This window comes from Ochotona princeps, chromosome 3 (assembly GCF_030435755.1).
Source record: "Ochotona princeps isolate mOchPri1 chromosome 3, mOchPri1.hap1, whole genome shotgun sequence".
Taxonomy (NCBI): domain Eukaryota; kingdom Metazoa; phylum Chordata; class Mammalia; order Lagomorpha; family Ochotonidae; genus Ochotona; species Ochotona princeps.
In genome coordinates, this window is record NC_080834.1 from 12,522,406 (window position 1) to 12,538,291 (window position 15,886).

At 44.0% G+C, this 15,886-nt stretch overlaps 1 protein-coding gene across 1 annotated transcript; it reads left to right on the forward strand.

The window, feature by feature from the left end:
• The first annotated feature begins 11,115 nt into the window (after positions 1–11,115).
• P2RY1 (purinergic receptor P2Y1) lies at positions 11,116–14,211 on the forward strand. The gene is made up of 2 exons (XM_004598089.2): positions 11,116–13,073; positions 13,753–14,211. The coding sequence occupies exon 1, from the start codon at positions 11,914–11,916 to the stop codon at positions 13,033–13,035; it is 1,122 nt and encodes a 373-aa protein (XP_004598146.2). The 5' UTR covers positions 11,116–11,913; the 3' UTR covers positions 13,036–13,073; positions 13,753–14,211.
• The last annotated feature ends 1,675 nt before the right edge of the window (positions 14,212–15,886 follow it).

The following is a 15,886-nucleotide window of genomic DNA, read 5'->3' on the forward strand; positions in this document are numbered from 1 at the left end:
TTTCCTATGTCTGTAGAGTGTGGTGGCAGCTGCATGTGACTTACGTAGAGCATTTATTTCCCTTTAGTGTTAATCACACCTTCTGAGATAATTTTGTTGAAAATTAAATGATTGTTGAGTCCTTTTATTTCCTGGAACTTCCCATTCTAATAGTCACCATTAAGTTAGTGAAATAGGGAACAGAGGTGAATTCAGAGTCTATAAAGAGAGTTCAGCACCTTCCATTAAACGATGCACTCTCCCCGAAAGTGGCATCACCTCATTCGTTTCCTAAAGTCTGAAAAACCTTTCAGTCCATGGCTAAAGGTTAAAACCTTTCATCCCTTGGCTCTGTCAGCTTGGAAGTGTATCCACAGCTTTTTAACCTAATTTTGGATTTCCCACAAATGATCGAAGTGGCCCTTCTCATGCTTCCCTCACTGTAGGGCTACAACAAATCCCCCTCATTCACTTTTCAGTCCTGCTTATTTTTTATCATGTGTACACACACACACACACACACACACACATGTGCACATAAAGGCACTTTAAAAAGTTCATGGCAAATGAACATAAAATGGAATTTTGTTCTGGCACTAACATTTCTACAACCTACGCATTCCTTTTCATCACACATGTACGCCAAGGACGTTGTTAGGCACCTGAGACCATGCACTTTACATGATGTTTATACTTTTTCTTTTGGCATGCTCATCAGTCATCTGAGTTCGGAAGTTATTTTTTTAAAGATTTATTTATTTTTATTGGAAAGGCAGATGTACAGAGAGGGGGAGAGGCAGAGAGGAAAATCTTCTGTACGATGATTCACTCCCCAGGTAGCCACAACGGCTGGAGCTGAGCCAATCCAAAGCCAGGAGCCAGGACCTTCTTCCGGGTCTCCCACACAGGTGCAGGGTCCCAAGGCTTTGGGCCATCCTCAACTGCTTTCCCAGGCCACAGGCAGGGAGCTGGATGGGAAGTGGAGCTGCCGGGATTAGAACCGGTGCCCATATGAGATCCTGGTGTGTGCAAGGCGAGGACTTTAACCACTACGCTATCATGCTGGGCCCGACCTGAAGTCATTTTAATGGCAAGTTGTATCCTGAAGTTTTGCTTTGTTGAGGCCTTTAGAAAATTAGTCATCCCTTATAGGATTTTTTTTTTTTCATGACAAATTTGTCTTTAACCATTGATTCCATTTCTTTGGTCTCCTCCTATTTGCACATTTATATTTAATTTCCTCATACTCCTATAACTCCTTTTGTGTCATTGGATACCATAGTCCTCATAAACCAATCCCTCAAATAACCTTTTTTTTTTCACTTACTTAATGCTGTGCATTTACATCTTTGGGATATCTGTTTTCTCCAGTGCTTCCCTTCCCATCTGCATTGGTTGACTCTAAGTGCCTCTATCTAACCTGGTCATCTTGGACGTTAGGAGACTCACCCAGTTTCCTCCTACCACTTGCTGGTTTACAGAGCCACTCCTTGTCCCTCTTGCTGTACGTCTCCTTCCCCATGACCTTTCTCTCCTGTGTCATGAGTTGTGGTCGCTCCATTTCCCTGTCTGTCTTGAAATGTCAATTCCATTTCCCTTCCATTCTGTTAAGGCCCCACTTCCTCTTTCTGCATCCATTCTGAGCAGATGTTACCAATGGAAATATTTCATTTCCTTTTTCATTGACCATGCCATTCCCTTGACCGGATACTATAATGGGGATTTTTTCCCAAGAACAACTCTTCAATTCTTACCTTCTCTCTCTCCTTTCTTTCTTTGTCTTCTCTTTCTTTCTTCCTTTCTTTTGTTCTTTCTTTCTTTTCTCTCTCTGTTTCTTTCCTTCCTTCCTTCCATTCTTCCTCCCTTCCTCCCTCCCTCCCTTCCTCCCTTCTTCTTACCACCAGCTTTATCCTTAACCACTAACCCTTACCACATACTGCCTCTGCTGCTTTGTATAGTGTGTCTTTGACATACTTCTGATTGTCCCTGTCCTGGTAATAATCTTTATCTTTAAACAAGAATAACTGGTAGTCAATCTCACCCTGCTTCCCCTGCCCAAACCCTGCCCAGTCTGCTGGATTGAAAAAGGATGTATGTATATCATTGTTTCTTGCCAAAGAAAATTGTCTCTTATAACCACAATTTCATGCCTGAGCAGAACGAAGAGAGTTTTTCTTGTTTATGGGTTTGTTTGTTTGTTTGTTTGTTTTTTAACAGTGCCTTGCTTTTCTTTCTGTCCTGAGGCACTCATTCCCTAAACCAAATTCCATTTCTCTGTTATTTTGCAGCTCGTGTCAAACTCCCTTTTCTCAGCAACTCAAATTACTGCAAATGTGTCTCTTGGGTTCCTCAAAACTGAATTAATAATTAGGGTCCCAGGAGCAATTACATGCCCTTGGGCTGGTTCTGTGGCGGAAGCAGACTCTCCTAACATCTTTGATTGAAGGAAGCCTCCACTTACCAAAAACAACTGCAAAGCCTTGTTTTTTCCTTTCTCTCACATCCTTCTGCTGTTGTTAGGGAAGCTGAAACAGACGAGCCAGAGCCGGTGGAGGATGGCAGTGGGCTCCCAAACCTGCCCTCATCGCTCCAGGAGTATTGGTATCTCCATCTGCCTCTGCTGGGCCATGATCAGGATCCTGCATTCCTGGAACTGGGGTGTTTGTCACAATTGCATTTTTTTCCTTTTTAAAGATTTATTTATTTTTACTGGAAAGGCAGATATACAGAGGGAAGGAGAGACAGAGGAAGATCTTCTGTCTGGTGATTCACTCACCCATGACCAAATGGCAGGAGCAGAGCCAATCTGAAGTCAGGAGCCAGGAGCTTCTGCCTTGTCTCCCATGTGGGTGCAGGATCCCAAGGCTTTGGGCCGTTCTCCACTCTTTCCCAGACTATGGCAGGGAACAGGATGGCAAGTGACATGGCCAGGATATGGTTCGGCCCTCATGTGGGATCCTGGTGTATCCAAGACAAGGACTTCAGCCACTATGCTACTGCACAGGGCTCCACAATTTCATTTCTTGAAACGTTTGTTTTCCTGTTCTCCTCTCCAACTCAGCAAATGCATCAGTGGATCCACTGCCTTTACTAACAGAGATGATAATGATTTCATTACACATGATTCGCTACACTTTCCCTGCCTGAATTAGAGAGACAAAGTTAGATTCTCCTTCCTGTCACTCACTCAGGCTTGGAGGAAAGTTCTGTTTAGCCTATCTACTTCCCTTCGAAGCCAAAGTGAAGTGGGCCATGTCATTTAGATTCCTTTCTCAGTCACTGGAAATTACGTAAGGCTTTGACAAATCATGTTGAGTCATTCCATTCAGAAAGAGCATATTAGCAGAAAACGAGGAGCGGATAAGAAAGCGGAGGTAAGAAAACGGGGTCAGGAAAGCAAGTGGATGAATGGTAGACTTCTAGAGAAAGTAGGAAAACTTTTTCAACTTCCTTTGCCTACTTTCTTGTGAAATTCATATTTCTGTGCCCTCCCAGTAAAACCACTGCATTTCATCAACTGGTTTGATAGATTTCGCTTTTTATATAAACGTACTTACTATTCAAAATACATTGTTTATGAGGCAAATAATCTTTTTATTATTGTAAACGATAATAATAGTAACCTTTACAACAGTGATTATTATTTGTTTTGCGCTTGTTATGTGCTAAACATTATATACACACGAGCACGTGTATATACACATCCTCATAGCTATCTTACAATACAGGGGCTTTTGATAATTGACAAAAAACATGTTTGATAATATATCTTGTCAGATAACCAGTAAACAACTGACCTTGAACCCAGTTCTAGCTTGTCCATGCTCTGATGGTTAAGCATGTTGTATAAGCTAATTCATATAAAGAAATTACAAAAATTGCACGGCAATATATGTGACAAGATTCCTAAACCTCTAAAGTGTATTAATCTCAGGAGCACGTACAGTGTTTTAAAACCAGAATAGTAAAGTGATGTCACACAGGCTTTCATAAGACCCCGTAACTCAGAATGTAGAGGTTGAAAGAGAAGCTTGGACTCAAGGGCGTTTGTTAGAAATGCAATATCTTGGGGGAGGTGCATTAGCTCAACAGGCTAACCCTCCAACTTGAAGTGCCAGCATCCCATTTGGGCACTGATTCCTGTCCTGGCTGCTCCACTTCTGATCCAGCTCCCTCCTTTTGGCCTGGGAAAACAGTGGAAGATGGCTCAAGTACTTGGGGCCCTGAACCCATGCGGGAGGCCTTGAAAAGGCTACTGGCTTGAGATTAGCTCAGCTCTATTGGTTGCAACCATGTGGAGGGGGTAAAACAGCAGTTGGAAGATCATCTATCTCTCTTCTGTCTGTAAATCTGTCTTTCAAATTAAAAAAAAAGCACTGCAGTGTCTTAAGCCTTATCACATCCCTACAGCTGTACTTTCAGATGCACCAGGTGGTCTGCATGCATATTCAAGTTTGAGAAACTGTGCTAAAAGTAGATACTGCAGGGCAAGAATGGTAGCGTTTCACTTACCTGATTATTATCACTGTGGTGCAGTGACTAAGATAAAGACGTGGTTGAAATATCACTTGTCCAGAGTCAACGCTGAAGGATAGAGAAAAGAAACACTGCGCGGAGGCTCTGGGGTTGTTTTAGCTCTGTTAATGAAAGCATGAGAATCCAACACAATAGAATTTATCCGCCTGACGCATTGTGTTCTTGCTGTGCTGCTATTTTTATGTTTATAGGTAAGGGATGAACTACTTCTCCTATAGGTAAGAGATGAACTACTTCTTACGTGACCAATGAGGTTGACTCACTGGCTGCTATCTTTGGCTACTCCGTAATTTTCCAGCTCATCCTGCCAAGATTTCTGATTGTATCTAAACTGAAAGGAGCATGAAATCATTTATTAAAAAGATGGCAAGATGTTTATTTAAAATTCATTCACATTTTGAGTACTACCACTGAAATCTTATTTCTAGGTCTTCTGGAAGCTAAATTCCAAAGTCTCAACTATGGCACTAACTACTATGAACTTCAATGTAGAAAATTATAAAACACTAAGGACACACTGAGTGAGTTCACAGAACATGCGATTTACCAAAAAAAAAAAAAAACAAAAAAAAAAACAGGATATTTCTTTACTTTTAGGCAGTTTGCACTTGCCTATTTAGAACTTCGGTTGTGTATTCTAAATATAGACATACTCAATATCAATAACTTTCACGATGCTTATAATTGTGACAAACAACTCTCAAAGAAAGAACGTCATATTCTTAGCCTCTGCGATACCATGGAAACCCTCCATGATTTCACGATTATAGAGCAAGACCTCAGATCTGGGGTAACTGGTTTCAAAGACTTTCAGATGCACTCTTAGTTGCTGGAGAGCATCTCTCTGACTTGAAAGGAAAGCAGAGAAGCCATAGAGTAACCGGCATGTAAAACGGAATTTCAATCTTCTGTTGTAAATACTCAAAACCATGCCTTTATAAAAATAGGGAAGTCAGAGAAAAGTGTTATCAAGAAAGGTTGATTTTGAGAGAGACTGAAGCTTCAAGTCAGAAATACAATCTTTTAGTTTCAATTTAACAAAAATGCATTTGACAGTAGTGTAAAATGCCTCAAACTCAGGACTACGGTGCCATGTGTCCCGACCTGCAGGACACAATGCTCAAACCCTGAGGGTGGACTGGGAATGCCGGGCTGGTAGCCCCGGGCTGCTGGCCCAAGAAACACACAGACACTCGTACTTGGTGGAAAAGAGTGCCTCTCTCTTTATTTTTACTCCTCATATATATACCTTCTTCTCTAGGGGAGGGGGAGAAAGGGAGGGGTTTCCTGGGAGTAATTATCTTCACTGAAGCAGGGAAGGAACTAATCAGCTATATTGAAACAGGGGAGGAACTAATTATTTGAACAGGAACAAGGGTGGAGGTTCTATTCTGCTTGCTCTAGAGAGGATGTTTTGGCCTAATGTCCTGCTTGCTGTAGCCCTGCTTGCAGGCTTTTGCAATGCAACAGGTTGTCAGGTAGGCCAAGTCTAGGGCCCATAACTCTGTGGCTCCTAACACCATGTGGACGCACAAAAGGTAAGCAGAGATATAATAAGTAAATAAAAGAAAATGGTTTATTCCACTCCTGTTTTAACTTCTGGAAGCAAGACACATTTCAAAGGTGAAAGATTTATCTGTGCTGGGCTTGTACATGCTTTAGCATATAACTGGATACAGATCACAGACTGGGTGATCTCACCACATCCTGGACTCCAACTCCCTCCATACACACCCCAAGTCAAGCATACATCCTTGAAGATGCTCAGAGAGATGTCCAAAGGTCTCTACTCACCTCGTGTCCAAGTTGTTGACTTTTTCTTCCCCTTTTTAGGCCCAATTTCCCCCTCTGTATTCTGTTTTCCTTCCTCTCTCTCCCTCTTCTTCCCTTTCCTCTGAGTTTGTCTACCCTTTGTCTTTCTCCTCAACTCCATGGTCTCTGGCTGTCCTCTCTTATCCTCACTCCAACCTCGCATCAAGCCTGGTGTCTGTATTCTGCGTCCTATACCCCTGCTGTGATTCTGAATGAAATAAATTTCAGGATACTTAATGATTGCACCCACGACATGTGCATAATTTGCAAGAGCAGCTGGGCCCTCCTTGGCACAGGGCAACGCTTTCATTCCTTCTCAGTGTGCCCTCTTTCAAATTCTGTTCCGCCTTATCCCGCTCTCCTTCTACTTCACTGGAAAGCATAAGCTGGAAATTCCTGAGGCATACTTTCTTTCCTGTTTGTTGGTCTTGTTTTCTCAGAGGAGGGATGGGTCTCCCCACTTCCCTAACGCATGTCTTGTCCCTCCTTTCCTAAGTCAAGGCCTCATTTTCCCTCTACTGCACAATTGTGATGGCTGTCCCGTTGGCCCTTTCCTCTGTCACATGTCCCCAGAACCAGACTTAGCACTTCTGTCGTGCTATTTATTTTACCGAATCTTGGAATTTTTATTCTTTAAAATTAGGACATTTTAACTGCATATTTTATATTAAATAAACTTTGCCTTCCGTCCTTTTTCTGCACCTCTATTACAACTATTAATCTTTCCTCCCTCAGTAGTTGTTGAATTTTCTGCAATTTTGTAGAAGACGACGACTTTCTAAAGATAGCGATGAGGGATCAGCATTGTGGTGTAGCGGGTAAAACCTCCGCCCATGACACCAGCATTCCAAACTGGTACAAGCTTGTGTCCCAGCTACTCAGCTTCTGATCCGGCTTCTGAATAATGGAAAAGCAGATGGCCCAAGTGCTTGGCCGCATGCCACCCACAGGACAGACCTGAAAGAAGCTGCCGTATCCGTGCTCCTGGTTTCTGCTTGATGCTACTTTTGCTCTCGTGGTCTTCTGGGGAGCGAATCAGCAGATGGAAGGTTCAGTGTGTGTGTGTGTGCATGCGTGTGCACCTTTCTAGTTATTACTGCCATTCAAGTAAATCAGTAAATCATAAAAATATGATGAGAATTTTTGTAAATAGAATGTCAGCCATTTGCTTAAGAGTCTAAAGCTAAAATAGATCTTCCCGATAATTGTCTTTCTTATATATGAATTGTTACATTTCTTTTTAAAAGCGTGTCTTGAGAAGTATGGTATTTGCAAAGCTACTACAATGTTCCTTGACTATAAACACCTTCAAGTTCAGGCTCCTAATCTTCTGCCTTAAGAGAAGCATTCTGAGCATAACTGTCTTTGCCTCATAAATCTGCATTAAAAGTCACTAAAACTTAACTTTCTCATTAGTGTCCTGTGCTTACCTATATTTCATCAGTGGAATGTGTTTGAGTGTGTGGGATTTAGAGACACATTTAGAGACTTAAGTTTAAACCTGTGTGTAAGTCGTTTCACTTCTCTGTGCCTTCTTCCATCAGCTACATAACGGAGATGGAATTGCCACTTGTCAATATAGGAAACTTTCTGCATTAAAGAAGATAAGGGTCCTTTTTTTTTTTTTTTAAGGAATGGAGGACTACATAAGTAAAAAAATACTATTACTATTGCCATATGTTACCATTATGGTTTATGATGTACAATTCCTTCTGCTTCCAACTACACTGTCAGTCTCTTGGATCAGGGCAAAAAGGTGTAATACCATTCCTCACCCAACCCAAAGGCCACAGGGAACACACATATAGCAAAAGACAGATTAACAAGGGAGAAGAATTTACAGGAAATAAACTCTTTTGGGGGAAATCCATCAAGGCCTGCTTGTTCAGATTCCTGGCTTCTCTGGGTTGGTTTTCAAGAGAGAGTTCCAGGGACAAGACAAAAGGGAGGGAGTGACTTTTGTAAATCTCATGGCTGGCTTTGGGGGAAAGAGACTCTAAATGACTCATCTTGTCCAAGAGGAATTCAAGTTTTGGGAGAAAAGGGGCAAGAGACAGGATTCTCGATTCTTCTAATGCTCTTCCATTTGAGGTACTCTCCATCACAAAGTACGATAGTTTGGGGTATCACGTTGTGAACCCCAGAACATGGTAACTCCAATACAAATCAAATTAATACAGAATGTTTGAGGAAAGTCACTCAAATGTACAGCACGTATCTCATATCTTACGGTCATCTATAAACTCGTATTTTGCTTTTTCCTTCATAAAATCTAGTTCAACACTTTGCAAGTAGAATGTGAACAACTATTGAATAAAAATCACTTATTCCCATAAGGCACAATTTTGATTTAAAATACAACGTAAGCATATTTATTACAGATAGGTAGTTGGTGCTGAATGTAAATGTCAGTGTTGACAAAGCACACACTTTTTTAAGATTTATTTATTTTTATTGGAAAGTCAGATATACAGAGAGGAGGAGAGAAAGAGAGAAATGTCCTCCGCCTGATGATTCACTCCCCAAGTGACCACAATGGCTGGTGCTGCATTGATCAGAAGCCAGGAGTCAGGAGCTCTTCCTGATCTCTCATGTGGGTGCAGGGTCCCAAGGTTTTGGGCCATCCTTGACTGCTTTCCCAGGCCACAAGCAGAGAGCTGGATAGGAAGTGGAGCTGCTGGGATTAGAACGGGTGCCCATATGGGACCCTGCTGCGTGCAAGGCAAGGACTTTAGCCACTAGGCCTCGGTACCAGGCCCTCAAAGCATACACTTTAAAACTTTTTAAAATTCTTTTTATTTTGAATTTTATAGTACAATTCCATAGGACTTGGAATTTCCCTGCCTCCTTCCCAAATTCCCACCTCCCCATTGATTTTCCCAATATCATTACGATAGTATAGTCCTTCCTAAGCAGTCATAAGTCCATCAGTCTGTAAATTAAGTACATCCCGACATTGCTGGTATAGACAATGCCAGATAGGCCAGCATCCTATTCTCAAGATGTCCTACAGGTTCACTGGGAGTATGTCTTTGAAGTAGAGATGCACACACTTTTATCAGTAAAAAAAAAAAAATCTGTGGTGCACTGAGTATTTCTACCTTAAATTTCTAGCAAAGGTTCATTTTTAAAATCAAAGTTCATAATGGTATTTGATGTAAGGGTACACTTCAAAAACGCATTATGGGTTAATGCACTGGCAACAGACTTATCGCTGAGGTTACATACTGCTTAGGTCGCAAACGACCAATGCAAAGGAATAGGAGTTAAGACCTCTTGAGTGTCCTTGGAAACCTTAATGGTTTTCCTTGCTCCCTCTTCCACCTTAATGGACAACCCACCCCAGTCCTACCATCCCAGTCCATTTAAAATACTTCACATGAGGCTCAGAAATATTGATTCATATAATTTGGGAACTGGAAGGAAACATAAAAGATAAGACGGTTTTCAATGCAGCAATATTTATTTATTGCCTATTTGCTCTAATTTTATAACCCCGTCTCCTATCGCTTGCCTGATTACGACTCACAGTGCCTGTGCATTCATTCCAAGTGCGTGGGTTCGACCCGCTTGCCGTCCTTCGCACTCCTCTGAAGGACGTCTGGGTCGTGTGCGATATTACCCTTTGTGGCATCAAAGCCCAGGGGCTGGTGGTGGTTTTCCCTGGAGTATTTTTAAGGAAACACTGCCATGTAACATTTGGAACCAGAAAGCAACCTTTAGAGTATATATTTTACAGATATTTTCTCCATGGATGTTTCCTCCTCCTGGAGGAAAGTCATAATTCATAGGTCATATGAAGCCTATTATTGAATAGTAAATTCTCAAGAAATGCTAGATTCATGGCCATTTAATTACGTCCTTTAGTAGCTAATAATTCATTCTGTTTACAAGCCAACTCATTCAAAACTTTTCTGGGGTTAAGTGCTTAAAATGCTGACACAGTAAACAGAAAGAAATTGTCAAATAAATATAGTAATTAGCCCTGTACGGTCTTAAGATTCTTACCAGAGGTGTGTTTAACTATTTAACTTAAAAAAATAGAATAATTAATAAAACCCAAAACCATACCTTTATCACTTCGGGGTTTAAAATGCTCCTTTTATGGTTCTATACAAAGCTTTACTGAATATCCATCTTGTTACCCGAAGGACTGATTTTGAATTATTTCTCCATTTCGGTCTCTTGATCTTTAATTAAAGGGTTTGGTATCAAGTCAAATTGTGCTGAAGCACGGTTGAGTTTCAACGAACAATATTTTTACAAGGCGATTCTAGAAATTCTCACGTTCCTGTTACTAATGAGGACGGCTCATTAGCATTTGGTTAAAAAACAGAACCAGAGAAGGACAGAAAAGGACTCCCCGCCCGCGCTCCAACCTCACTCTGGGCGGCTCGCGCCCTCTCCGAGTAGCAGGTTCCTACTTGTGCCGGGGAAAGCGCGGCGCTCCGCACCGTCAGGGCGTTTCCAGAGAAGGGCTGCTGGCTGCTGGGCTCCTGCCAACACCTGGCGCGCTACTGGGGTGGGGGACCCTGGAGACTTGCGCTGGGCTCTGGGATTACGCGCAGAAGGCTCGGTGCCGTCGCCGGGCTTTCGTGTGTGTCAGCAACTTCACTTTGCCGAGATAGCCGGCGGAAGAGCCTGAGAGCGTTCCCGGGCCAATCGCTCGCCCGCAGCCACCCCTGCCCAGCGCGCACCCCTTGCTGTCGCCGCCAACTCCGGGAGCTGCTGCGGCGGGGCACTGGCTGAGCGACCCAAGGCCCGGCGAGGACCTCCACCCTCGCAGACGCCTCTGGGCGCCCGGAGAGCGCCGGCGGGCCGCTGGCAGGGCCGGGCACAGGCACGCCCCTCGCCTCCCCGCGGAGAGCGGACTGCCCCGGTGCCCAAACTCCGCCCACCCTCGCCGGGAGCTCCGCGCTCCCGCCTGCCTCCGGCACTCGGGACCGAGGCGGGCCTCGGGAAGGGCCCCTGAGCAGCACGGACGGCCCGCAGGAGGCCCACCCCGAGCGCTCGGGTCGGCGGCCCCACGCGTGCCCATGGCCCCGAGAGGCTGAGCGCATGGGCTCGGGCTGTGGACGGAGTCCTCCGCGAGGCGCCGGGAAAAGCCGAACTGCTTTCTTCTAAGGTAGGCAGAAATATGCCTAGACGAAGTTGATCTTTGGGAGGAAAAGGCTGGGGAGCGCCTGCCCCGTGCCCGAGCGCGGACGAGCGAGTTTGCCTTGACCTTGCTGCCTCTCGGGCGCGCTCTGCAGCGCGGACCCGCGGCCCCTCAGGAAAGCGCAGTCGGAAAGTTGTCAGCGGCGGTGCCCTTCGCGCCCTGTTGTGTAACCGCAGCGCCGCCAGTCCGACCGGGAAGTTGCCGTCCCGCCTGGCAGCCCGGTTCGGTCGCCACCCCAAGCGGATTTCATGGCCCGCAGCCGACGTGGTCGAGCCCCCGCGTGCCCCCTCTCTCGCGGGCATCCCAGGCGCCAGTGCACGCGCCCTTCTGCTTGCCCTTTCCACCGATGCGCTCTGTGCCCCCTGCTTCCGCCGCCTTCTTGTCGCCGTTTGTCCCTTGGAGCTGCTGCCTAAATCGGAAAGGAGAGAATGACTGAGGTGCAGTGGCCAGCTGTCCCCAACGGGACGGACCCTGCCTTTCTGGCTGGCGCGGGCTCACCTTGGGGGAACAGCACAGTGACTTCCACCGCCGCGGTGGCCGCTTCCTTCAGATGTGCCCTGACCAAGACGGGCTTCCAGTTCTACTACCTGCCGGCTGTCTACATCTTGGTGTTCATCATTGGCTTCCTGGGCAACAGCGTGGCCATCTGGATGTTCGTTTTCCATATGAAGCCGTGGAGCGGGATCTCCGTGTACATGTTCAACTTGGCGTTGGCCGACTTCTTGTACGTGCTGACCCTGCCAGCCCTTATCTTCTACTACTTCAACAAGACCGACTGGATCTTCGGGGATGCCATGTGCAAACTGCAGCGGTTCATCTTCCATGTAAACTTGTACGGCAGCATCTTGTTCCTGACGTGTATCAGCGCGCACAGGTACAGCGGCGTGGTGTACCCGCTCAAGTCTCTGGGCAGGCTCAAGAAGAAGAACGCCATCTACATCAGCGTGCTGGTGTGGCTCATCGTGGTGGTGGCCATCTCCCCCATCCTCTTCTACTCCGGCATTGGAATTCGGAAGAACAAAACCGTCACCTGCTACGACACCACCTCAGATGAGTACCTGCGAAGTTACTTCATCTACAGCATGTGTACCACTGTGGCCATGTTCTGTGTGCCCTTGGTGCTGATCCTGGGCTGTTACGGGTTAATTGTGAGGGCTTTGATTTACAAGGACTTGGACAACTCGCCCTTGAGGAGGAAATCCATTTACCTGGTCATTATTGTACTCACTGTTTTTGCTGTGTCTTACATCCCTTTCCATGTAATGAAAACCATGAACTTGAGGGCCCGGCTGGATTTTCAGACTCCAGAAATGTGCGCTTTCAATGATAGGGTATATGCCACTTACCAGGTGACCAGAGGTCTGGCAAGTCTCAACAGTTGTGTGGACCCCATTCTCTATTTCTTGGCAGGAGACACTTTCAGGAGGAGACTGTCCCGGGCGACCAGGAAAGCTTCGAGAAGAAGTGAAGCAAACTTGCAATCTAAGAGTGAAGACATGACCCTCAATATTTTGTCAGAGTTCAAGCAGAATGGAGATACCAGCTTGTGAAGACGCAAGAATTCCAAACACCTCACTTTTGTAACATGGTAGGATGCTTAACCAGAACCAAGTAATTGCTCCTTCCACCCCAATCCCTCCCCCATGCAATTGAAGTTTCCATAATGTTCAAAACATGCAAAACCCCAGGTAGATTGTGTGAAGAAATGTTCACATCCACACCCAGTTTGGGTTTGCATTCAGTCTCCTTTATTTCTGATTAGAAGTGTGTTTAATAAAACTGAATACCTAGTTAGACACTATCTCTCTGCCTCTAAATTTACAGGCTCTTCTGTTTAAAGTGTATATGCACATGAGGACCAGAGCTATTTCCACATGAATAATTTCTTCATCAAACCTCGGAGCCATTTGAAACTTGAGTTTGTGATTTGTTGTCTTTAACAATCCGTGATAGGAAGAAATTGAACTATATTCTCAGAAACATCTAACCTAGCATAGCAAAGCACTGAACGTCATTCATTCACTACCAGCTGAACAGATCTTCCTGGATGTCTTGTCTGGTGTAGCTCACTGAGCTTCTTTGGGGCTGAATAGAAAGAGTCAAAAGGATTTAAAATCTTGAAAAGGGAATATTTTCCTGCTGTTTCTAGAAAACGATTCAGTGTGTGTTGGGTGTCAGATGTTTAATGGGAGAAGCCAGCAAATACTATTCTGCTGGTAAAATGCATTCAAGACCATTGAACTGCATGTTTTCCTTGTTGTCAATAGCATGAACTCTTAGACCTCCAGTGATGAAGAGCGTTTACTTACGCCACTGCCGTGTAAAGCCTTGAGACTCTGTTCCAAAACCAGTGCTCAGTCACATCTATAAAAAACGGTTTCAGAAGTCACAGATAAACTGCAGACCAAAATTGAAGTGAAGTAGAGCAGATGTTAGCAAGTGGGGGGGTGTTGGGCAGAGGAGTATTTTCAGAAGATGAGCAGCTGTCAGGCATTTACAAAGCACAGCTTACAAGTTTACTGTCCAATGTATGCAGTAACGTAGAGTTGGGAGAAAGCATTTTAGTATAAGAACTTTATTTTAAATTCAAATCACCATGGAAGAGGTTCTTTTTGGTTTTTTTTTTCAAAGTGCTTGAAAACATTAAATGAAATGCTGGAAAGAGAAAAAGGCAGAGTTTGTACCGCTTATGTTAATATAATGAAAGACTGCAGGAGTTTAATGAATCTTACATCCTGCTGTTGAAAAAGAAAATAGAGAGACAGTGACACGGTGACACAGACAAATCAAAGCACCTGCTGCCCCAAAGTGCTGAAAAGCGGTCTGTAGAAGGCGCCAGTTCCACACAAAGAAAATTGGTTAAGTTTTTTGGCGGGGGGAGAGGCGGTGGCAATTAATTGCAAATACTCTAAAACTTTTCAATGGCTATTAATTGATAGCCACCAAAATTGTCAAATTTATGTAGTGAGAATTAGGAGATAGTATAATTGCCCCAAACAGCAAATCCAATGTCACAAGATTTTTGGGTTGTGAAATCCAGCCAGGCAAAAGCTACTGCCAGAGTTTGCACCAGTGAACTAGCTCATTTGAAAACCCCTTGTAAGAAAAGCTGTGCAGCGCTATATGTTAAAGCCAGAAAGAATCTGAACCACATAATGATGGGGAATTTGGGGCTTGATGTAAGTTTATGAAATTCCCCGGTGGATTGAAGCTTTCCAAGACCTTCTCTGTTGCTTCAGGTAACCAGATTTCCAGCCAGTAAGATCAAAGAAGAAAAACTGCGGCCTGCGTTCCTAAACACTTGTACTTACATTTTCAGGCTTAATTTATAAGTATCCCAACACAATCAAGTAGAAACCTTGTACACCTCATTTTGATAAGAGAGAGGATTAGCAAAATTCTTACAGGAGAAGGATTATAGACAACCTTGCTTTAGAATCCTCAAGCACAAAATCTAAAATACACGGCTATTATATTGACCTCTTCAAACATGTTAAGTAAGACAAGATCAAAATTACCGAACTAATCAAGATGGAATTGCGAGAGTCTGTACCATACTTGAGCTCACAGTGTAATGCTACATAAATCTACTATTGACACACTTCAGTGTTTTTCCCATTAGGTCTTAGGACACCTAGCCTGAATTAGAGTGCTAAGTTTCTTGTTTCAGGTTTCAGGGAACATTCTTTGGGAATGTGCGTGCAGAGAGGAGAAAGACCTTATCTACAAATGCCCTTTTACTACTTGACATATTTTCTTCAAAGTATTTCTTCGATAGCGTCGTCCATCACACAGTGGACAATGAGGAAATGTGACTCGATGCCAAATAGTAGCAAGAACCTTCTTGCCAACTTCTTCCAAGCCAAAAGAAATCTCTGAGAAGATTTATGCTGGTAGTGAAAGTGCACAGAAAGTCAGGAGTGACGTGTTGGCTGAGAAGCTGATTCTTGCCGTGTGAAGAAGATACAAGTAACCATTTTGATAGTAAATGCAAAATTCTCTTGTCAGTTAAATGAAAGAACAGCTTCAATCATAGGATCTGGCAGCTGGCTAAATTCTGTACTACCAACATATATGTCATGTCAAGTTCAAAGTTTCTGTTACTTGCGCATTGATATCTTTGAGTCTTTGGACCTCAATTTGTGTTTACATGGAAGGCATAAAATCCTCAGCTAGTAAAATATAGCAAACAAGTCCACATTCTTAATGAAAACCATGACCTTGTGACTTGGTCAGTCGTAGGGCTCTTGACCCTTTTGTATCAACGTTTCACGGGTGACAAAGGTTAGATGACGCCCATTTGTTGGGGCATTAGGGAATATGATGAAGCATGAAAACTAGGCATCCAGCAGGACGTGAAATTCGCTAATCTGTTTTCCAGGACGCTCCAGTCTCTGGCTA